At 42.3% G+C, this 25,486-nt stretch overlaps 1 protein-coding gene across 1 annotated transcript in view; it reads right to left on the bottom strand.

The window, feature by feature from the left end:
• The window catches only part of Morc1 (MORC family CW-type zinc finger 1), a 192,738-nt gene that overhangs the window by 30,823 nt on the left and 136,429 nt on the right, over positions 1-25,486 (bottom strand). The window contains exons 18-20 of the mRNA XM_075992002.1: positions 13,240-13,308; positions 8,878-9,126; positions 5,900-6,004 (exon numbers count right to left, since the gene is read on the bottom strand). Of these exons, the coding sequence (XP_075848117.1) occupies positions 5,900-6,004; positions 8,878-9,126; positions 13,240-13,308 (423 nt within the window). The remainder of the gene's footprint in view (positions 1-5,899; positions 6,005-8,877; positions 9,127-13,239; positions 13,309-25,486) is intronic.

The raw sequence follows: 25,486 nt of genomic DNA, 5'->3' as shown, positions 1-25,486 counted from the left end.
TCAAAACAAATCCTCAAACAAACAAACAAAACCAAAACCAAACCAAAACAAAAAAAGACTCCCTTCTTCGTAGAACTGACTGAGAAGAGGGGCTGCCCAGAGAGCAAAGCTCTTACAGGCGTCTATAAAAGGACCCTAACACAACTCCAGGTTGAACACAAAAAGAGACAAGCACTGAGGGGAAAAAAGTACACTGTTCAGGCCATATGTAGGAAGGACAAGGAGAGAAATAAGTTTGAGATTTATACTATTCTGATCAAGGAATCAGTGCTGGATTAAACTTGTTTTAAGACTTATTGTTATTTGTGTGTATGAGCATGCTGCATGTGTGTGTGCCCATGGAGGCCAGAAGAGGGCGTCAGAGTCCCCTGGAGCTGGAGTTGTGGGCGGCTCACAATGAACACAGCTGGGAATTAGATTTTCATCCTCTACAGGAGCTCCAAGTGCTCTTGACTGCTAAGTCATCCCTCCAGCCGCACAGGTTGGTCATTACAAGTTTTTAACTGGCATATATGTACTTGTACTTACCTATGGATACAGTACAAAAGTTTAATACATGTATATAATGTGGAATGAAACATCATGGCGATTAGCACCTTCCATCTCCTCAAATACTCTGGGTTGGTAACCTCTGAACTCTTTTGCAGTTATTTTAAATTATAGCATGAGTAGTTGTTGTGGACTACCGGTCCCTTCTGCATTATACACCCTAAGAGCATCTCTCCTTTCGGATATGTGTTTTAGCAGCCATTATTCACACCTTTTCTATCCTTCTGCCCTTCCTGCCCTATACTGATATCTATGTTGTTAACTTTTTTAGCTTGAGAAATGAGTGAGGACTGGTAATGTTTGTATTTGGGACCAGGTGTGTGTTTAATATAATTTAATGTTTCAGTTCTATGCATGTTGATACCAATGGCAAGATTTCATCTTGGTGTATGTGTGTGTGTGTGTGTGTGTGTTTAGTTATATACCTATATTACAGATAGTTTTAGATGGTTTTGGCTCTTAAAGTCGAGTCAAGACTCTGGCCTATAGATTTTCATCTCTACAACTCTGAAAGCCATCTAGCCCAAAATTCTTCCATGTCAACAAATATGCTGCATGAGCATTTCCTGGAATCCTCAAGTTTCAGTGAAGAAGATTGGCATATCTCAGATGATCTAAGTGGAAGAGGCTGATGTGACAACTGATCAGGTACCTCAGTTAGTGATGACAGATGAAAGAAAATGTCACAAAGAGCCTTTCAAGAAGAAGGAGCTGTGGCTGGACAGCTGGGGCTCAGTGTGGCCACCTCCCGCAGTGTGACTATGAGAGACCTTTTATTGTCCTCATCTGTGAAACGGGAATGAAAAGACTCCTCCTCGGGCTATCAAGGTTAGATGAAGTAACACATCCATCAGATTTCATCCTGGCCACACAGATAAGGAAACTGATTCAGGTAAAACACTCAGATGCACTCACACTGAGATCTACCACCCACACACCTTGGCGCACGTGTGTGTGTGCGCACGCACACATACACACACCAGAATGTGAAAACAGTTCATCTTTACAGGGACAAAGATGATAAATTTGGATCACACTAGTTTCCCTAAGTTGTTGGACAATGATTCCCATGCTAAACAGAATTGTCGAGAATAATGAAAAAAAGTTTGGTGAACTTTGGATGGAGGGTCCCGCACCGATCTGACTGGGAGGCTAACTAGCGCATATGGAAGAAGATCAAGATGCTTTGTGGAAAATTTTTCATTTCATTATCTTCAAGGCAGTCTTTTAGTGTCTAGAAAGTGTATTAAGCTTACTGAGTCCCAGTTGGAAACTTCCACAGTTCTGAATGATGTGCAAGGTCGAACAAAGAACACGTTCATTGCATGGTTGCAGAAAATGAATGGCCTCCAATGGCTGAGAGGCCAAGCAAATATTAACGTCAAAACTCAAAAAGTGCTGTGGCGGTGGTGACAGTCTACACAGCCCGAAGCAGAAGCCCCTGCAATCAAGGCAACGAGCCCAAGACCTTGGGAACATGTTCCATGTGACACATAGATAGCATAACAGAAGGAGGACAATGAAAATCCCTCCTCAGGTCAGTCCCATGCCCAACAGTAGATGACCAACACCGAACAGACTCACATCACCTTTGTAAGTTCCTTGTCTCACAATGTTGTGGCTGAGCTTTTTCTAACCTTACAGATCCTTTGCGTAGACATCATGGCTTCTGCTTTTATGTTTTTAAGGGATTCCTTTGTGTGCAAATGTGTGTGTCTCTACATATACCTGTGTTCCCATGCTTTTAATTTGGTTCTTTTTCTCCTGTTGGTTTGTTTAGTCCTATTCTAGTTTCTCTGTGTTTTGTCTTATTATTCCTTAGATGTCTGTTTGTTTCCTAACTAGAGAGAGAAAGGGTGTGGACCTAGATGGGAGGGGAGGAACAGGGAGGAGTTGGCAGGTAGGAACTATAATCAGAATAGATTGTGTGGGGGAAAATCCATTTTCAATTAAAAGAAAGAAAAAAGATTTGGGAGCAGGAAAAAGGCAGAACTGGGGATAATAGACGATACTGTTAGGATACTGAGATGCTGCAGCGAGGAGATTTGGGAGGAAACATGATTCCATGGCTGAAATAATAAGCAACGGTGAAATCACAAGGGGAAATGAGGGGCAAATGATGCTATCAGTGTTTTGTTTGAACTTGGACAACTGTAATACAAGAGCCAGTGAGGTGGACAAAGTCAGAAAGGAGGAAAATGGAGTGCCCAAATGTGAACACGCATCTTTTCTAAAGGCAGGTGAATACTATTATCCACACAGCCAAGGAAAAGTATGCTAATCAGAAGGAAATTGTTCCCCAGACAACATGAAACCAGTACAGTACAGCATAGCCAAGCATGAGGTAAGGACTCTCTGGGTGAGCAGAACACACCAAATATCTGAGTCTATTATACATGTGAATAAGGCCCTAGGTCCACACTCAACTAAGCTCACCAAAATAATAAATAGTAACATGGTAGGCGAAGGATAGGTTTCTGGTGTTGTAGTTAACTTTTCTTCCTTAAGCAACAACTTCTTGTACCACTGTTGGCACTGACTACTTTCGCCCTTTACAGTCAATAAGCAGAGCATCCAAATAAAACAGGCATAAACATTTGTGTCCGTATATGTGTGTGCCCACACACACACACGGGCACACACACACACCACATTCACACACACATACACACACACCACATTCACACACACATACACACACACCACATTCATACACACACATACCACATTCACACACATACACACCACATTCACACACACACACACATACCACATTCACACACACACGGGTACACACACACACCACATTCACACACACACATACCACATTCACACACACACACACACCACATTCACACATGTTCATAGTAATCAAAAGATAACTGTGAAGGATCTTAGGTTCTTAGGTGTTAAAAATCTTTTTGTTTTTTACTTTAAGAAAGTGCAGGCAGATAAGTGTTCATAGGTAATTATTTCCTAGTTCAATTATTCTGCCTATGGCCAAACAGAAATTAATGTTCATCTTGCTCAGATGTATTGTGTAAATTAATTAGTTACAGGATTTGGAAACAAATACCCTGCTAGGATCACAGCATCACACAATTAAACACCTACCACGCCCACGCCCATGAAACAGCAGAACTTGACAAACAGACCACACAAACACATCGCAGCTAATTTGTGAATAAGCACTTACTAAAAGCTCGTACCAGGTTTAGAAAGGCGACAGTGTAACAGCTCCATGACAAGCTGATAAAGACGTTGATGTCTCTGCAAAACAAGCGGTGACCCCTAACAGTCACAGGTGCAGCTGTGTCAAACGGGGCGTCACAGAGCTCTGAGGTTAAAATGCTGCTCGGAGTCCTTTTTCAGCTTCCTTTTCAGCTTCTGCCTCTTTTCTAACTTTGAAAATTCTTTAGTGTTTACTTGCTAGGTGGACTGGATGTTGGTAATCCTTATCACTGATGTTAAGGGGTTTGTTTTGTTTTGATTATTTATTTTGTTTTTTCCTGCCTCCCATATATAAGTTACTCTTTGTCAATGTGATTTCTTTCTCTTTTCTAATGACTTCTTATATCAGTTGCAATGTGTTTGATGAGATGCCTTGAAGTAGCAGGGACTAGACACAAATAGAAGAAAATAGACTGGTCAGGGTGATCATAGCTCAGGGTGGAAAGGGGACAGATGGGCATTGATGGAGTTCCACTTGAAATTTTCCATATTTTTTTCTAAATAAAAGCTTCCTATATTCCTGTTGTGTGCCTTGCTTCAATAATGTTCTCATGAAGAGACATAAAGTCAGATGAAATATGTTCCCCTCTGGACCAAGTAAAATTTAAACAATTTATGAATATAAAGGGATGCCATATAGCATATGGGCAGTGTCTTTAACAAGGCTTCACAGGTAGAGTCAATGGCTTGGCCAGTTCTTCTTGTTCAGAATCAATCCTGAACAACACAGGATTGCCACATTTGGCTCAGTGAAGACAAAGAGATCCCACAGTTGCCAAGATACATAGCTGTTTGATACCAACTGTCAGAAGAATGATGCATTACCCAATGGAGTGAGTGGGAAGCGTGCTCGTGTTTCCCAAAGAGCCACCTAATTTAAGTCAGTTCAAAATTCTACTTCATAAACTCACTTCTATTTGCTATTCCTGGTGGTGTCACAAAGTCACAATCCAAGAACAATTTTGTGGTTTTGAAGATACAAAGGTCACAAGACTCTTTTCTTGGGGTTTTCTCATATAAATAAGAGTTCTCATATAATTAAATTTTTGATCATGTTCTGACACACAGGTTTGCAAACACACAAACGCACAGGTACACACCCACATGAACGGTCCTCCTGCATACACACTGCTTATTCTGCCAATAAGAGGACGTGAATGTTCGGGTATACATATAAATAATACCTTTTCACAATGCATAAGGATGATTATAGAGGAGTGGTAAGAAGGATTCCAGGCATCAGAGTGAGTCTTCATCAAAGAAATTTTTGTCAGACAGGAGAGGACAGTTACACACATGGATTTCCAATGGGTGAGCCTTCATGCAGAAAACTTATAAAAGATCAAATTGGCAAAATCACATTGTAGATGTAAAAGGGACTCAAGAAGTTCCACCTTATCTGAAGACCTAATGGCTATTGATGGCTAATGTGAATTAAAATTATTTTTCTCCAGTAATAAGGCTTTTGCATGCATACCCATGCTCTAGTGTATGGTCCTACAGCCAATGCGCACACAGTCACACAAATTAAACTCAGTGGGAATTACGAAAACATGATTTCATGTGGAAAAATGGTGGGGATATAGTGGATAAATTGAAGGGGAAATAATAGTATAGCAGGTGAAAATATATTCATATATGAATACCAAATAAACAAGATGTAAACACACAAAAAAACAAAATTATACTTCAGAGACTAATGTAACTTAGTGGTCCCTAGCACCACAAAATAGACAGACAAACAGTAAATAAATAATAAGGACCAAAACATCAAGAGAGAATTAAAATTTTTGACAAGAGACCATATTTAAAATTGCATATGATTTTGATTGGGACACGGGGCTCTGAAATGCTTTTCAAATTATATGTATAGTTTTTACACATTTATAAATACAACAAAGTTCTCTCAAACTGGTAGCTAAAGAAAAGGGTCATGGGCTAGAGTTTAGTTATATATTAACTACTTCATGCAGCCAGAGGTAATAGCTAATGGCTCTGGGACATGCTCCCTCATCATGTGACCGAGCTGTATGTTTCAGCTACCCAGATCTAAAGAGCCTTCAATGCTGTGACTAGGAAAGTGTCTTAAGGTGCCATTCTTCAGCGAGGCTAGTCTTACCAGGATTACAGCTGGATCGCTACTGCCAGTTTGAACGTCAGTGGATGCTTTGCATCTCTGCGTGAGGTTTTCACTCTGCCTCTTTTTCATTTCCCATGAAGAGACCTAAAATAGTAACAAAAATTATGCAATAATTGGAATCAGCCAACGGTATAGATTAAGCCACTTGAAGCATTTCATAGAGACTGTTTAACTGCAGGGTAATTCAGGAAAAACTCAAAGGATCCTTGCATCAAAAATATATGATTGTTCAGGTATGGTAACCCAGCACCTAGAAGGCAGAGGCAGAAGGATCACAAGCCGAGGATGATATAAATACACAGACTATGGGGAAAAAAGGCAATAAGAAATGCAAAGAAATAAATCATTCAAAGCAAGTACATGTAAAGATCAACTAACAACGCATAGCAATTTTATAGAAAAGGATAAGTACCTTTGTTCTAAATACTTATGAAGAATTTAATGATCTCCTGATTTGTCTACCCCATGTTTGGTTTCCATAAATACAACGTCTTTCAAAATCAAAATAATTTAGTTTTCAAGAGTTGAGTTTTCATGCTGCCTCTATTTGATGATGTTCCGTCTGTCAATGAGTCCCAATTGGATTTTTGCCCCCTTCATCCCCCAGCAGCAGCAGCAGCAGCACCAGCAGCAGCAGCAGCAGCACCAGCAGCAGCAGCAGCAACAAGTCTTCCCCATATCATTCCTACTGCCTCTAAGTTTGGTTAAGTCAAAGAGCATTTTTCAGACCTATAGAATTTAGCTTTCTTGCCCAGCTCTTTTTGAATCCCCTTATTCCCCACTTGACTTTAATGATGAAAACCATTCCTAGTTTCTCTTCTTACAGGAGTAGCAAGTCCTTCAGTCTGTACAAGCACTGTCCCAGCCTTAACTGTCTGCCTTCTTCTCATGTACTTTTCACCCCCACTCACCCCCACGCACACTCAAATGTGTCGGCACTTCACAAGCTCATGAGTCCTTTTCAGACCTCAACCCTAAACCTAGGCTCACACATGTGCCTCCTTTCCTTGGCAAGGAAACTCCAGTTCCAGGGGATTGATACCTTCACACAGACAATTGCCATATCTCTCTGCTCATATCATCAAGATGGAACTACCTCCACCACCATCATTCGGGACCACACTCTAATGATTTCTCCTCTGGAGCAGCCTCTAAACTTCTTGGCTCACACTGACTCTATTAAGCATAAACATGGAACAGAATCCATGCACCAGTTACCAGTCCCAGACAGGGACTTCTGCCCATTCCGTCCTGGTATTGATATCAGTACACAATGTAGGCAACCACTGGGTAGAACACTGCTCTACTTAAATAAAGAGAAAGAGCAAAACCAGCCTCAGTACTCTGCACCCCTCCCCCATGGCAGCATGTGTCTCCAGCAGCCAATGCAGAGAAACAAAGTGCATGGCTTTGATTTGGCAGAAGAATCCCACATCTTCCCAGAGTTCAAACTGAGCAGTGGCATTAACCAGATGCCGTGGGACATGGGACACATGATAAGCAAAACAAAGCAGTGGGTCTCCCACTTGGGAGATGAACCCTGCATCAGTCTACAGCTCTATGGGCTTCTTATCTCTTGGACCATTTTCATGTGGCCAAAGAGATAACATAATCTGAGACTTCTCTAACCAACTTTCTAACTGTTCTTCTATACTAGGCCAGACTAAGCCTTTCTGAAAGACAATCTGGACACACAACTTTCCTATGTGAAAAAAACTCTACTAGGTCCTTGTTGCTTTTAGGATAATGCAACCCCTTCCTCAAGCCTTCCAGGACTTCACGTGGTTACAATTCCTATAAAGGCCATCCTCCTGCTCCTTTCTGCAATTCCGCGTCACCATTGCTTGTCCACTTAAAATTCTTTGCATTCATTTGTGGGCCAAATGCTCAGCCTCTGCCATTACCAATTTAATTGACTATTATCCTAAAAACAGGGACATTTTCCCCCTGGAAAGACATCTTCTAATTCTAATTCAATTCCTTATTGTAAGCACTGGTGCTCTTGGGTCACGAACAGCTGCCAATACAGAATTTGAAGAGGAGGCTGAGCAGTTAGGAATCCTCACTGCTCATGTCCAGGAGCAGAGATTGGTTCCCAGCGCACATATCCAACGGTTCACAATGGCCCATAGCACCAGTTCCAGGGCATCTGACATCGTCTTCTAGACCCTGTGGGTCCCCACCCCCATAAGGTACACATCTACACAAATACACATGCACATGAATAGAAGTAAAAAATAAAATTTTTAAAATGTTGCAAACCACAAGCTAGGTAGAGTAGCATCTAAATCTACTTCCAGCTATTCGGAGGCTGAAGAGAGAGAGAAGCCTGGGAAACATAAGAAAACTCTCTCTCTGAACAATAGGGGGATAAAACGTAAGCAACAGCCACAGTTGGCAGTTCACATGTGTCTGTCAAAGCATTAAATGGTTTTATAGTAAGCTTGATGAGGGAGCAGTCCCATGTGTACATATGCTGAAACGTCCATAAAAAGATTATACAGAATTGATTGACACAAACACATGCTTAAATACTATGTAAAACTACAGAAGGGTTTGTATACATACAAACAGTAGGTAAATACATTCATTTCATGTTAGCTTTACATACATGTACATTTAAGTTAAACTCTATATTTAAGATGTAAAATACATGGCTTTAACATCACAAATGTAAGATCTTTTCCCAGCCAGGCATTCTTTGGGATAGCATCACTTGGCTGAATTTTCCACATTGTGCTGATATTAGCTTTTCTTCCAAAATAGAGAATTCAGGGGGAAAAATAGAAACTGGGACTCTATCCAGCAAACACAGGTTGCAATGTACATCCCATAATTAGTGAGCTAAAAATGTGAAAATAGAGCCAAACCTTTACCAGATGCTATTTCCAGAACAAGGAAATTATTAAGCATTTTGTGAATAAAGAGGGCAAAAAAGAAAAAGCAGAAAAACCTGCCTGGGATGGCTCCACGACCTTGACGTTTCCTGACAGAGCTGGCACACAACTCCGCTGCTGGGGCTGCACTTTCTCCTTCACAGTCCTCTTCAGAATCCTAGTCTTACAGACAAACACCACGTCCGAGTCTGGATCCTCCAGACTTCTTTTTTGACCTCTTTGGCTGGACAAACACTGGACAGATGACGGAGGAGAGCCTTGTATTAGGTCTACCTCCGCAGACCCAACTCTCCCAAGTTTGGATTTTTCCTTAATTGAAAACAAGAAGTTATAATTTTATGAAATGGAGTTAAATTATTTATGATGAGTTACCATTTTCTCTATAACACTGAACTGTATTTTTATAGCATACATGTAATTTGATTATATTCGCCACCTATTTCTGGCCTCCAATTTCTCCCAGATTTCCCCAATACATGCTGTAGTTCTTTGAGTGAGAATGGTCCACATAGGCTCATGTACTTAAGGTTTCAAAAGCCCACAGCATTTCCAGTTAGCATGGTTTTTCACACACTCATGCTTGATCCCTCCCCCCCCCCCTTCTCCTTCATTCCTTCTTGTGAATCAGATATAAGTTCCTAGCTACAATTACAGCCAAGCCTCCCTGACTACTGCAATGCCTCCCCCACACACACTCCCGGTGATGAAAGTCATGGACTGTACTATCCTTGGGAACTGTGAACTCCTAAGCTCAATGGTTTCTTTTCCAAGATGCCTTGGTCATGGTGTTCTGTCACTTCCGTAGGAAAGTAACTAAGACATGTTCCCTTTCTAATTTCCTTAAATCCTTGAGTTCAACGAACGCTGCCTATGTGCACATGAGTGTGGTACTTTCCACAAGAACACATCCGTACCTCTGAAGGAAAATGGCTCTCCTTCCACTACCAGTCATCTGAAGCTACTAGTGCCTCAGGGTGGGGCTAGGGAGTGTATGTGTTCCTCCCTCATCCATGGTAGAATGCTGACTGACTTGATCTTGGGCAGGACATGGACGTAACCACAGCTCCTTGAGTTCATGCGTATGATGACCCTGCCATGTCCAGAAGACACAGATCCACACAGGATCTCTCTCATCTCTCACACTTACAATCTTTCTGCCACCTCCTCTGTGATGTGCTCTGAGCCTTGTGGGGCAGAGGATAATAGAGATGTCAGTTGGGGACTGAGGACATCATAGAAGCTCATTCTCTGCTCTTCTACAGCTTGTGAGGCTCGGGGTTATCAGTCATACCTCGTCCAAAGATCAAAGGTTTTGGATAGCTGCTTTCGCAAGTGTATATGTCAGTAATAGTTCACTCAAAAGCAGACTCAGGAAGAGCTGCTGAGGTGGGCTGAAGGCAGGGACCTGATACACTTGTGTTTGTTCCCTGGTGCATGAAAGATGAGGTAAGCTCCCATTCCCAGGCCAATCCCACACCTCCCATTCTGCACCCTGCTCCTGCTGACTACTTTTTTAAAGGACATGCATGGTAGGAGTATTAGACAGAGTGTGTGCACCTCCTAGCTAGGGTCTAGCCTGTTTACTAGAATCCAAAAAGAACTAGGAGGTCTGGGGGTAGGCAGAAGATGGGCGGTGTTCTAGCATTCCTGTTTCCTGCAGGTGACTGATGGGCTGTCACTCCGGAGAACCAAATTTAATACAAATAGAACATACCCCCCCTGTGCTTGATTCTGCAGTTCAGCTATGTAGTGAGTTAGGTACATTCCTATGAAAGAAGGGGCGGGGCTCTGAGCTCATGTGCACTCCAACTTATTACTGGGTTCAAAAGTTCTGGCTCCTATGTGAAGTACAGAAAATGCAAGCAATGACAACAGAAACTAAAGGGACACACTGGAAGCAAATGTTTCAATATTTAAAGCAACTATGAAGACATATCAAGATATAAATTATATGCATCTATATCTATTAAGACCTATGAGAGTTGAGGGCAGGGCAGAAGGCAATTGAGAATGCCTGGGTTTGAATTTCCAGCATCCATATGAAAAACCTGATGCAGGGATGCACACATATAACCTCTGGGGAGAGAGAAATGGGTGAATCCTTAGGCCTGTTGACCAGACGGTTAGCTAAGTCAGTAAACCACAAGTGTAGTGAAAGTCCTTGTCTCAGATAATAATGTAGGAGTGGTTCTTCAAGACACATGATGTCAACTTTTGACCCCATGTACATGCATGTGTACCTGCACACAAACAGGAACACTTATACATATCCACGCACACACACATAAAATGGGAATAATTGAAATGTGGAGTTTCCTACATATCCCTGTGTCTAATATGTTGAGGAGTTCTGAGGCCTCACAACTATTGCTTTTTAAAGCTGACTGGATGATTCAAAAGTCCTTTACATTTCTTTTTTTTAATTTTTATTTATTTATTTATTGAAGATTTCTGCCTCCTCCCTGCCACCGCCTCCCATTTCCCTCTCCCTCCCCTGATCAAGTACCCCTCCCTCATCAGCTCGAAGAGCAATCAGGGTTCCCTGACCTGTGGGAAGTCCAAGGACCACCCACTTCCATCCAGGTCTAGTAAGGTGAGCATCCAAACTGCCTAGGCTCCCACAAAGCCAGTACGTGCAGTAGGATCAAAAACCCACTGCGATTGTTCTTGAGTTCTCAGTAGTCCTCACTGTCCGCTATGTTCAGCAAGTCCGGTTTTATCCCAGGCTTTTTCAGACCCAGGCCAGCTGGCCTTAGTGGGTTCCCGATAGAACATCCCCATTGTCTCAGTGTAGTCCTCTACATTTCATTTTATGTTGTTGTAGTGCATCTATGAAGGGGGGCATGCATAAAACCTCCCACGTACCTGCCTGGCAGGCTTCAAGTTGGTAGACGAGGCTAGTTTTGAACGTATGCCAATGCTCCTGTGATGTGGGATTCCTCTCTGTATGCTGTGATTACCATTAATAAATAAAGGAACTGTTTTGGGCAGAGCTACAGGAGAACAGAGCTAAGTGGGGCAAACTAAGCTAAATGCTGGGAGGAAAAAGGTGGAGTCAGAGAGAAGCTATGTAGCCCTGCTGGAGACAGACACCAGAACTTTAGCTGGTAAGCCACAGCCATATGGCGATACACAGATTAACAGAAATGGGTTAAATTAAGATGTAAGAGTTAGCCAATAAGAAGCTAGAGCTATGATTGCTCTTCGGGCTGACGAGGGAGGGGGACTTGATTGGGGTAGGGAGAGGGAAATGGGAGGTGGTGGTGGGGAGGAGGCAGAAATCTTTAATAAATAAATAAATAGATAGATAGATGTGAAAGCTTAAACGAAACAACCCCTTTTCTCACCAAATAAACCTTTTCCTTCCTTTGAAAAAAAAAAGAAGAAGCTGGAGCCAATAATGGGCCAAGCAATAATTTAATTAATATAGTTTCTGTGTGATTATTTCGGTTCTGGGCGGCTGGGATGAACAGCGGCACTCTAACAACACTCCTGAACTTAAGGTGCTCCTCTTGCCTCTGCCATCCTAATGCTGACATTACAGGTGAGAGTTATATGGGACCCTAAATTTTAAACCTTACATAGTGGAAAATTGAGAAATAAAACATTATAGGATAGTCATCAAGCTTTAAAAAAAAACAAGAAAGTGTTTGTCATGCAAACACAAGGACTTGAATCCATCTTAAAAAGTTGGGTACAGTGACACACTAATAACCCCAGCTTTAGGGAGCGGAGACCAGTGGATCCCTTCTTCTGGGAGACAACATTGATAGCTGTCCCCTGGTCTCCACCAGCATGTACACACTCATGAAAGCATGCCTACACATACATGTACACCCATCCACGTGCACACGCACACATACTCAAGAATTAGAATCAGAATTAAACTATTTTTAGGTAACTATATCTCCACAGACTAAACCACTGTCTTTCTCATAGAAACTATGGGGGAAAATATTTTTAAGAATTGGAATTGTCATATCCAACCAGTAAGATAATGGAAGATTTAAATATTATTTATGCTTTATTTCCTAAGCTTTTGCTAATAGATATGTGTCAGTCTAGAGAGAAAAGAGTGTTACCTAACACCTATTAGTGCTTCATTCTGTGACTGATGAAGCTTGCATGAGAAATCTAACACAAATGGCTGGATATTACTTTATGTGCTTACTTAAAATATTTCTGAGATTTTCAAAAGTTTTGTTTTTATTTTTTGTGTCTGTCATGCCTCATCTGCTTTTTGTGCACTACACGCATGCAGTATCTATAGAGGCCAAGAGATGGTGTCAGATCCCGTGAAACTGGGGACACAGATGGCTGTGATCCACTATGTGGGCACTTGAAGCTGGATTTGTAAGAGAGCCAGTGCTCTTAACCCTTGAGCCATCTCTCTGGATCCTGACTCCTGTTTTAATTACTCACCTTGGGTGCTGTAGAAAGGCAGGAGGACTTGAACTCAGAGATTCTATTCATTGCGATAAGCTGAGGCTTCTGTGGGAAGAAAATAATTAAAGCAAATTTAATGACTTAAAAAATCCTTCAGTTGGCATATTACAGAAATTCAGTATTCTTCCTTTCCTAAAGAAGTGTTTAGATCGCACTCCTTACCCATAAACCTTCAGTTCTGCGGCACAGTTGTTCTTACGGTGGTATCTGGGTGGTGGAAAAGCATCCAATGCTTTAGTAAGCACTGCAAACTAATGTCTTATGAGCAACTTCAAGACCAAACCCCGTCTGCGTCCAGCCTCTGCATCCCATAGTCTCTTGCCTCTCCTCTATGAAAACTCAGCTCTCTGTCTGCAGAGCTCGGGGGCATCCTGGCCTGAGGCATCATTCCCTCTTGTTGGGAGCACTGGGCTGAGGTTCGGTGAATTGGTGAGAGTGAAGTGCCTTTTACCACGTCTCTTACCCTTGAGATGTCATCTTATGCCCAGCACCCAGCAGCTTCCCGTATCCCCAGACAGGCTATGGAGACAGGAGCACCTTTGACACTACAGCTTTTGCAGTTCCTTTTAGCTACTGTTTTTGCTGCTGCTATTTTATTCTGGGGGGGGGGGTCCCACTATGTAGGTCTGACTGCCTGATCTGGAACTCATTGTCCTGGCATTCAGATAGCTCTTGGCAAGTACCTTCAAGGTAACCCTTCCAAATCTGAATCTGTTCTGTTCACAGCACTTCCTCCTGGGATCTCTCTTAATTGGTGGATCATTAGTACAGACGCACAGGTTAGAGGTTCTAAACATTGCTGGCTCACAAACCTCCTCTACTCCACACCAGGGAACAAGCTATGTGAATTTCCCCATCCGTATGCATGGAATTCTGCCCTAACTATCAAGGGTGGGGACTGGTAGCATCATTTTAGTCTTCTTTAAATGGTTCTGATATGCATGTATGATGGAGAAGCACTAGCCTAAAAGGCGGTACCATTGCTGAGCCTCTGGTACCTGGCCTGGCATAGGGACTTTCAATTTAGATTGAGTAAGTAAAAACTCACCACACTCACATGGTTTATGATGTTTCCTAATGTCTACCCTAATCTTGACCACTTCCCATCTGTCTCTTGCCTTTGTGACTCAATGTTCCTACCTGTTTACACGGCCCCCTTTTTTATTGCTGCACCACTAGACAAGCCACGTCTTTGGCCTGGATGGTCCTGTTCAATATTGTCTTTCTGATAAATCCTACTCATCCTTCAAGTCTCAGTGCTAAAAGCACCCATTCCAACTGCTAAATCCCGGTCTCTAGGGAAGAACCATTTGCTATTTTTTGGCTCACATAACACTGTGAATAAAGAGACTTGTGCTTTTTAATGTGTTCTTGTTTTAAAGCTACAAAGTAAAAAGAGCTACACTGGTTCATTCTCTAATCTACATGGGAAGTAGAAAAAGACAAGATTTCTTGAGTAAATTGGGAGCATGGGGATAATGGAAGAGGGGAGAAGAGGAGGGGACAGGAAGGAAGGGAAGTAGAGAAAATATATATATAGCTTTATAAAAACAATTTAACAATAAAATAAAATAAGAAAAAGAAAGTTGGGAGGATGTAGAAAACAATCAAAAAGGAAATAAAATTACCATTTGGAGGGAAAAAAAGCCATAGTTTTGAGTTAGGTTTTCCAAGACAGCTCTTGGTCAGAGTGTCTCCATAGGAAAAGTAGAGTAAAAGGTGAGATTCCAGCAAGTTCTTCACAAGCAGAGCCTCTTTTTTTCATACCCACAAAAACCACTGCTCTGTCACTCCTAACTTCTTAAGTTCTTTCACAAGCATCCCATGTATCCTATTCCCACGAACTGGCGTGTGTCCAGCAGGGTTGCAGACATCGTCCCACCACAGGAAACAATGGCTATCATTGCTTTTCCTTCTCCACATTCGCCCTTCTCTGCAGGCGCATATCTGCTGATCCTTCTGACCCACTCTTGCTGGGGTCTAGGCAACTGCTTTTTCTTTCTTCCATTGAAGCTCCTGTTTCATCTTGACTCTTCCAAGCTACCCCAAGAAATATCTGAAAGAATCTCCTAGCTTCATGGAGTTTACATCTTTGTCCTCTGTATGCCTTGTTCTTCCAGGACTTCCAGAAAAGGGTAGAAAAGATGTGTATTGACAGCCATGTTTGCACCCAAAGTTCACCATGATGCTACCTATCTACGTGGTTGTATCACACTGTCTTACAGTTACCCGTCAATGATGCATTGCAATAGACTGGACTTTCACATTTGTTTCTGTTATATAGAGCACAGAGTGTGATGCTTAGGGCATTACAGATGCTCAGGAAAGGGTTGCCCATTGTAGGGTAAACTGATGGAGCTACAGTGTACTGCCTATCTTTCTATGGTTGAAACGCTGTCAGGGGTCTACTCTGAATTCACAGTTTGACAGATTCTGTCATCAATGCTGGATGCTATCACATCTCGCAAGTGCTTTCTACCTTGCATGGACATTCATTTCCAGCAAGTGTTAGCAACCCTTTATAATGGGACTGATTCCTGACATGGCAAACGGACCAAGTGTAGCCTGGCTATAATATATGACTCAATTACATTATTTGAGTTTACAACATTTTCAATAATAACTTAAAGATAACTAACTGTTCTCTGCTATACAGTTTTATTGTAATGGGATCGGACCTAAATTACTAACCATCTTGCTAAATAAGAATTGTGAGCGAATGGACATTTTATGAGTCCTGTAAATTCTGCTCTTTTGTTTCGGCTTCAGAGTTATTTCTACAAAAGGAGAAGAGACACAGAGAAGCACGGCAGAATTTCCAGTTGCATTTTGAATTTTTAAAAAAAGCATTAATAATTATGGCCAAACAGAACATTTTGAAGTCATCATGAAGCCGACAGAAGATGCTATACTGGCTTCAAGGAATAGAATGAAGTTAAGTAAGTAGTTGGGGGCACAAAGGAGGAGAAGCGGCTAAAGTGAATGTCTTCCTTGCTCAGTTCTGTACAGAGCAAGCCTGAACACAGCTGGCTACTGTTTCCTGCCTAAAGGTGCATGATACGGGTAGGGAATTTGGAGCTGTATTCTTCCCTCCTGAGTTCTACTCACATCCTTCGTGAATCCTAACCACATATTTTTACTTTCTAATTCCAGGGATGGCTTCATGTCAGCTGTTTGCACTAGTAATTTCATGCCAAAAAAAAAAAAAAAGTCCAGCTGTGAAATTCTTTACTCTTCCTTAGACTTGATAGCTCTAATTGTGTCAGGAGTATCTCTGGCGCTGTGGCTGTCAATTAAAACTTCTTCCCCTTCATCTCCCCGTCTCTTGACTCTCTTAATTCTAATAAGAGAAGTCTATCCCCTGGACTGTGCTCTGCCCCACCCCTCCTGATGGTCCGCAGCCCTAAGTCCTCAGGTCACTCATGATTCTCCTTAGGATCACTATAAACTCTGAATTTCTTAATTTTCCTTTCCAAATGAGGGTTTAGTCTCTCAGATGAAAACAGGGGAGCAGAATAGTTCAACAGTTCAGAAATTTCAGATGCCCTGAGACTGTTGATTCCATACCCCAAGCGGATACATGATTCTCATCCTAGGTAAATTCTATCAATTGTCACTAATTGACCCTTGTTCCCAACCACACGAGTCTGTTCTTCAGAGCATCTGAACACAATGCCCTTCTCTGTCATCATATGGCCCCAATTCCTCTTTAGAGAAGACAAAATTAAGGTTATTAGTGTATGTGAAGCCCTCAAAGGCTCTCCTCACGCTTGGGAAACACACAGCTCCTCCTCCTCCGACTGAAACACCCCCCCACCTTGTCCTCACATTCTCCCTTTGTCTCCTGTGTGTTCTGTTCATCAACCCGACTTCACATCCCTCTGTGTGCTAAGGATCTTCAATTTCATTGGCTTTCTTTTTTAATAGTTAAAAAATATTGTCAAATCTCTCCCAGCCACAAATTTACCACATATATACCTACAGAACCTCTGTGTGATTACGTAGGCATGTGCCTACCTTTATCCATTTTATATACATTTATTAGATTTCTTTACATTGTACTCACCACTTCTCCTCAACCTACCTGACCCCCATCTAGAATTTTTCTTGAAAACCCAAATGCAACAGAATTAAAGGGACAAAGCCAAAGCCAAACAATAAAAGAGGAGGAAGTTTGCTAAAGAACTAAGATAGAGTAGATAGATTCCATCAGCTTCCTTTCTGAAGCATCCTCTATAGAAAAGATACAGATATATAATTGGTGCACTACAGAATCTGCACATGCTAATCACACTAAGTGAAGTTTGTCCTTTGGTTCTAATTAGAAACAGCATTCCCACTAACTGGCAATCGGCTTGCAGCATCTGCGTGCAGGTTGCCCTATTATTTTTAAATATCTTTAAAAATCATATATATTCATTTTTAATTTGAAGAACAGATTTTTCCCATCTTTGATTGCACTTTTATAAAACTGAACTCTGTCGGCACAGCTAATCCACTTCCAATTCCGCCTCTGTTACCTAGTGAATAGCTGTTTCCTAATGACAGCATCTTTTGATGCTCATCATCTTTTCAGACTTCAAAAAAAGAACAGTGATAGAAATCTTACAAATAAGGGTATTTATTTTTACATCTTTGTTATAGGCTCTAGCAGCAAGATGATTGCATTTCTCTTACAAGTTCAGAGTCTTGTAACCCACAATGGAATCAGGAAGACCTGGCTCAGCTGGGTTATCTGTGGAAGCAGAAAACAGAGGAACGCTCCCAGGCAGAGAGAAAGGGGTGAACACTGGTGATGGACGCAGCCTGAAATGGAGTTTCCAAGACTCCGATGGGAGAGACTTTTGTTTTGTGGACCTAGTGTACATTCCCTCCTGTGTGTGTGTGCATGTGTGTATGTGTGTGTGAATGTGTATTGTGCATGTGCAGTGTATGTGTGTGCATGTGTGTATGTGTGTGCATGTGTATGTGTGTGCATGAGTGCATGTGTATGCATGTGTATGTGTGTGTGGCACTGTAGAGAAAAACGTGTTCATGTTTCTATAGCGACTTCTGACTAAATGTACTAAACTTGAGATCTGGAAGAAAGCAGCATACCACGGAATCCCATATGCGACTATCATTAGTGAGCATCTGAAGAAACTTCTCTGTCGAAGCTGTGGGATCTCTGGAGAGTGTGTTTGAATTTGAAAGGACGTCTTTGTAGCAAAAAGATAATTGGATATTTTTCTCATATATATTTCTAATTTCCGTCTCCTCTCCTTAAGGTCTTAGCTTCCCTCAGAGAGCTTTGCTTGCATTCCAAACAGACCAAAATTCTCACCACTGTTTGCTGCTTCCTTTTCCTACTTAAAAAGCTGCTAATCAGGTCCCGCTTGTGTGCTGTCACAGCCTCTGTGAGCTCATGTGGAGATCAGCCCTAGTGTGTCTGGATGACATTGTTTCTTCGGAGTCAACTGCCACCTCTGGCTCTTCCAATCTTTCTGCCTCCTGCCTCCACTTCCAAATCACTGAGCCTTGAGTGGACGGGTTTGATGAAGACATCCCATTTAGGGCTGAGTGCTCTAAAGTCTCTCTGTACATTTTCCAGTTGTGGGTCGCTCTGTGTTAATTGCCATCTACTGCAAGAAGAAGTTTCTCTGATAAGGGATGAACAAGGCACTGATCCACGGGTATAGCACTGTGTCATTAGGAGCTAATTTTCTCCACTGGAGTGTCACTAGGTGTATTAGCTATGCACCCCAGGACAGGCCCTGTGCCTGTAGTTAGCAAACACAAAACAGACTCCGTATTTGCTTCGTACTGTTGGTTTGTTTTGGTACAGTTTTTGTTGCTGTTGCTTTCGTCTTGTAGTTGTTGTTTGTTTTGATGTTTGCTTTTTTTTTTCTTTTTAGAGATAGAGAAAGAACAGGAAGTTGGGTGGGTAGGGAGCTGGAAGGAGTTGGGGGAGGGAGAAAATAATAATGTATGTAAAAAAAATTAGTAACTGAAAAAAGACACTCAAAAATCCCAAGTGATCAGCTTGTCTTCCAAATCTGCCTAGAACCGACAGAGTCCTCAAATAAAAATCACTATTAGCTCTGAATTTCCCAGTTACTCCTATGTATGTGAGGTCACTCCATCCCTGCACTGCTAGGCCCTGAGGTGGAAGCAGCTCCTCTCCACATCCTGTGTAGGAGGTTGGAACTGGTCAGGGAAGATGGGCTAAAGGGTTCAGTGCCCCCTCTGGCAAAGTCCCAGATACAGAACTAGAGACAGATCCAGTCTGAGTTGTTCTGAGCCTACAGAGCCTTAGGATAGACTATAGATCAAGAAAACACAGGCGTCAAAGTTTCAACAAGGATTAACAAGCCAGTGGTACTACATGTAAAAACAAGTTCAAAGTCGAAACAGTAATAAAATTCAGATCCTTGAACTGAATTCAAGATGTAAAATCAGGCTCTGTATTAGAAGATAGATTAAAGCCAAAGAAGATGAAAAACAGGATCCCAGCTCCCCAGGAATGACACAGAGTCACTCTGCACAGAGTTGTAGGCTCTGAGGCCTGGCCTTCCCTTACAGAGGAGCAAGAAGGAGCCTGCTTTGGAAGGAGGCCAAATACCTGCATCTTACCAAGCTCAGCCAGGGAACAGGCTTGCAAGTACAACCAGGATGCCAGGGAGCTGCTGACAGTCCTTGATTAGCCTGTATATTAATTGAGAACTCATGATGCATATGGTTCAGGTGCTTAAGGAGGGTTTGTAGGGCAGAGATCAAACAGGTACATACGTAAGCATTAGAATCTAAATCAGTATTGTCTCCCATTAAATTATTTCTGGCCACACACCCGAACCTCTTCTCTCATCCTTACTGAGGTAGATAGGAATGGCAGGCACACAAGAAGAGGAATGGAACACAGCAAGCAACTGTCACAGCTATGCCTGTCCTCTAGAAAGGGACATGATCCCCTCTGGAGTTAAAGTCATCGTGGTCTTCAGTAACATTATTTGATCACATCTGGAAAGCCCTGCAGCATATGACAATAGGTAACTTGCCTCAGTCCCAACCTCCTGGGAAAAGGTTGGGTAGTTTATGAATCCGGAAGTTGGGCATATCCTGGGTTTTGTGAACGCATGCCATCACACAAGGCTGCTACCTTCTCTCCAGCCACTGATCCTCTCGGGGTTTCTTTAGCAAACTCAAACTACTGTTCTGGCAGAAGGTTTAACACCTGCTTCTTAAGACAATTTGGCGGGTCAATTCAAATTGGAGAGGACCTCCATCCCATGGCAATCTGCGTGCACAACAGTGAGCCAGGCATGGTAGTGAGAAGTGCTCCAAGACAGAGAGAGCCCACTGTGCCCGCCTGCAGGGGGCTTCTGGATGAGCTCGTCATAAGCAGTTCTTCTAACCTCTTGTTATTATGCAAGAACTCAGGGCCACAAAGGTGAAGGCATCATTCATTTTCTGTCTTAGAAAGTCACGCGACACCATAGGGAAATGAGATCTTTCTTTGTAGCCAGAGTAAGAAAGGAAAATATTTCATCTACAAGGAGTATAATAGCCTCTTGCAAGACAAGGGTCTTTGGGTACTATAAATTTTAGAACATGGATATTTATGTAAGGGGAATGGAAAGTACTCGTGATAAATCAATATACTTTCTAAGGCATCTGTCAATGTAGCGACACCGATTTGAAATCAGCATCCCACACAATAATGGCACATTAGAGAAGATTAAATTCTTGATGGGAAAATGTGTTCACGGTCTCCATTACAAAGTTCTCCGCAGATATTTCATTCTAACTTCAAAAACACAGCTAAAACTTCCTCCAGCCGCCTTTGCTCAACATTTACAGCGACAACGACCAACACGGGAACTGCCAGATTATTTAAGGCCATTTTTTTTTTTTGTCAGTGTCCATACAAGCTCTGTGAAAGAATAGAAAGATATTGCTGCCTTTCCTTTTCAGGAGGCATGGAATTCCATCAGGACAGTCCATTTAGTGGGAAGGCTATAAACATGACAGATGGAATCCAGATGTGAACTCTTTACTTCAGTATACATCATTCCACTTTGACCAAGGGCAAGTCAAATTTGGTCTCCGGTAATAGAGGATGCACAAGTTGGAGAGTTTCACCTGTGTAAGGTGCCTCAGCCTTACCAAATGAAAACATCAAGTTATTCATTCTGTCCTCCACATCATTTAGTAGATACCTATCACTCAAAAGATCAGATCCTTGGTGTGGCTGGGAACTTGGGCAAGAGTAAACGAGATGAGCCTTTTCTTTTAAAAAGCCCATAACCCAATGAAGGAGATGGATCTGCTAAGTGTCTGCAATGGCAGGGAGAAGGTGAAAGTGTGCTGTAAGAAAGACATGCTGTGGACAGAGACCAGAAGGAGAGAAAGGTTCTTTTACAGGGCAGTAGTGGGCAGCGATTTCGCACAGGGTTGGGCATTAGTCTGAGACCACACAGGACGAGAGAAAGGGAAAAGGCCACTGCAGAGGAAAACAGCAGGAGCCAGGGTTCTCAGTGCACTGTGAACATGACGAGCATGTGGAAAATGCAGGGCAGAATCAGGTAGACTAGGGAAAACGATGTCACAAAAGGAGGTGCAGACTACGGGAAGCCTTGGCCGTGGCTAACAAATTCCTATTCGTCACAAAGCCTAGAGGATACATAAGCAACAGAACAGCACTGCACAAACACGCAAATTCCCAGCATCCACATGGCAGCTCATGACCATCTGCATTCCTGTTCCAGAACATCCAATGTCCTCTTCTGATCTCCATGAGTACCGAGTGCAAGTTATGCAGACATCCATGCAGGCAAACCCCACACACCCATCCAATAAAAATAAATGATAATGTTTGAAAGTAAAAGCTAAACATACAGTAGGTTAATTTAGAGCATGAAACTATGATTCATTTTTTAATGGCTGGGGGTATTTTAATCCAGTCCCCCCAAAAGCCTGAATCAAATGTAACTAAAATTAAATTCTGTGGGCGGAGTCATCCTTGGAGGGACTACAGACATTTCAGGTGCAAGTTCAAACTAAGGGAGGTAAACACTCGAAGCTTAGAAACTCCTAAATTGCACAGAATCTGATTTCATTTGTCAATGGTATTAAAATTATTACCTCGGTATGTTAGAAAATAGAAAAACAATTATCCAGTTGTCAAGCAGCAGTCAAACAATCAAGTGACAGGTAACGAATAAAATGCTTCTCTTGGCCAGCAGGTGGCGCTTGACACTCAGTATAGAAAGCAGGTAAAGGGAGAATGAAGCCTACTCTGAAGTTGGGCACAAATTCCTCTTTCATCTGTTCAGAACAAAGATTTCAGAAGTTTGCTCCGGCCACACAATTTATAACCAGGGTTTTGGCTGGTCGACACTGGTTATCAATTACATGATCTCTTTATTCCATAAAAATGTACCACCAAGGGTGACAGAGCACAAGCTGGCCTTTCTTTTCAGCTTTACTGAACTTAGGAGTTTCTTTTACCAAATATAATTTGTAACATACTACTCTGTTGCCCTGTAAATGTTTGGGCATCCTTTTCTTCTGAAGCTTCGTTTTTACCCGTGAGCAAAATTGGTGCAAATATATATACATATATGTATATGTATGTATGTATGTATATATATGAAAATCCCAATGTCACCATTTAAAGGTTCCTGACTCGATTGATTAATTGACTTGAACTTCACTCTCTTCCTTTTATAATGGGTCCCAGTAGCTGGAATGTTGTGGGAAGTGTGTGCAACCACGTGGGGCTGTAGTGTCGGTATGAGCTATGCCTTTCACACTGGGAGACAGGGCATGACGTTAGGATGCCCAAGTATTCTGGCTGACTTTGGGTACCCTCACAACATGGGTGGCCTGTGTGGGTGCTGCTAGAGGTAAGAGACAGTCACTCTACATGCAGGTAGAGTGTGTACTACACACAAGTAGGGTGTGTACAAGGTGGGAGAGAAGCCATAGCTGCTGCGTTTGGAGAGGAGCAGAAGTATGAACACCACTCTCTTGGTCATATGTGATATAAAGCCTAGAACTACAGAACTTGAGACCAGCATGACCTTGGATCTAGTGCAGTGCTTAGCATTGGCTGTCAACTCAGCAGGATCCCCAATCACCTCTACGAGGCAATCTTCCAGCGATGAATTAATTACTTTAATAAAGTGAGCCTCTAGTTTGTATGATTCCGGTTGGGTCTAACCTGAAAGCCTCTTTCTTGTCATCTGTCTTCTAACTAAAAGATACTTTACCAGCTGTCAAGGACTGGCAATGACTACTCTTACCTTGATGCAACACCCATGAGCCACAACAATGACCAGCATGCCAGGATATCCCTAAATGTGTAAAAAGACGTACACACATGGTGGTAGCCCACAGCTGTCTAACTGTATTCAAGATCCATTCTGCAGAAGAAGAAAATCATTCCTGATACTGGACAAGGAGTCATCATATCTTGGCTAGTGAGGTCATGAACCTTAGCAAAGAAACTTGCCAGACCAACGTTGTTACTACATTCTAAATCTTTGCCTAATATACCCATAGACAAGTGTTTCGACCAGCCCTCATCAGAAGCCTCTCCTTGCAGCAAATGGAGACCACCACAGGAAACCACAACTGGACATGATGCAGAGATCGAGGGACTGTGGGGAGCCTTGAATCCCCTGAGATAATGGATGGTGTCCATGAACTGTGCACCAAATATAATTTTCTTCCTTAAATTGCTTTTGGTCATGGTATCATAGCAACAGAGAATTAACCAAGATACCTAGTTACCTTCTTTATTTTCCATATCAAACAGTCAGCTACTGTTGATGCTAGAATACAGAGATGAAGAGCTAAGTGTGTGCAAATGATAATGAGGCTGTAGTCCACAACCCCCGAGAAGTTAGAACCCTCTGTCAGAAACAGCTAGAAGCAGGTGCAGAGATCCACAACCAACCACTGGGCCGAGCTCCCAGAGTACAATCAAAGTGAGGGAGGAACAATAGTATGAACAAACGGATCAAGACCATGAAGGGAAGACGCACAGAATCAGCTGGCCCAAGCTAGTGGGAAATCACTGACTCTGGATTAGCTACTGGGGAACCTGCATAAAACCAAACTAGGCTCCCTAATATAAGTGACAATGGTGTGGCTTGGGCAGTATATGGGGCCACTGGCAGTGTGACAAGGACCTAACTCTAATGCATGAACTGACTTTGTGGAGCCCATTCTTTATGGAGAGATACCTTGCTCAGCCTAGGCACATGGGCAGGGAGCTTGGTCCTGCCTCAACGAGGTGACAGAACAGAACCCAGGGAAGGTTTACCCTCTCTGAGGAATAGTTGGAGGTAGGAGGGAATGGGAGGAGAGGAAGGAGGGGGAACTGGGATTAGTATGTAATTGATCACTGATGTGGGATTCCCCTCTGTATGCTGTAAATATCATTGGTTAATAAAGGAACTGCTTTGGGCCTATAGCAGAGCTATAGAGGAACAGAGATAGATGGGGAAAACTAAACTGAATGCCGGGAGAAAGGAGGCGGAATCAGAGAGAAGACATGTAACCCCACCAGAGAAAGATGCCGAAACTTTACCGGGTAAGCCACTGCCATGTGGCAATACACATATTAATGGAAATGGGTTAAATTAATATGTAAGAGCTAGCCAATAAGAAGTAGAGATACATCCATTGCTGGTGGGAATGCAAACTTGTGCAACCACTTTGGAAAGCAGTGTGCAACCACTTCAGTGTGGCGGTTTCTCAAGAAATTCGGAATCAACCTACCCCTGGACCCAGCAATACCACTCTTGGGAATATACCCAAGACATGCCCTATCATACAACAAAAGTATATGCTCAACTATGTTCATAGCAGCATTGTTTGTAATAGCCAGAACCTGGAAACAACCTAGATGCCCTTCAAAGGAAGAATGGATGAAGAAAGTATGGAATATATACATATTAGAGTACTACTCAGCAGTAAAAAACAAGGACTTCTTGAATTTTGCATGCAAATGGATGGAAATAGAAAACACTATCCTGAGTGAGGTAAGCCAGACCCAAAAAGAAGAACATGGGATGTACTCACTCATATTTGGTTTCTAGCCATAAATAAAGGACATTGAGCCTCTAATTCGTAATCCTAGAGAAGCTAAATAAGAAGGTGAACCCAAAGAAAGACATATAGGCATCCTCCTGGAGATTAACTTTATTCAGGCAATGAAAGCAGACAGAGACAGAGA

The sequence above is a fragment of the Microtus pennsylvanicus genome, chromosome 1 (assembly GCF_037038515.1).
Source record: "Microtus pennsylvanicus isolate mMicPen1 chromosome 1, mMicPen1.hap1, whole genome shotgun sequence".
Lineage (NCBI taxonomy): Eukaryota > Metazoa > Chordata > Mammalia > Rodentia > Cricetidae > Microtus > Microtus pennsylvanicus.
This window is presented reverse-complemented; position numbering and strand designations above follow the sequence as displayed.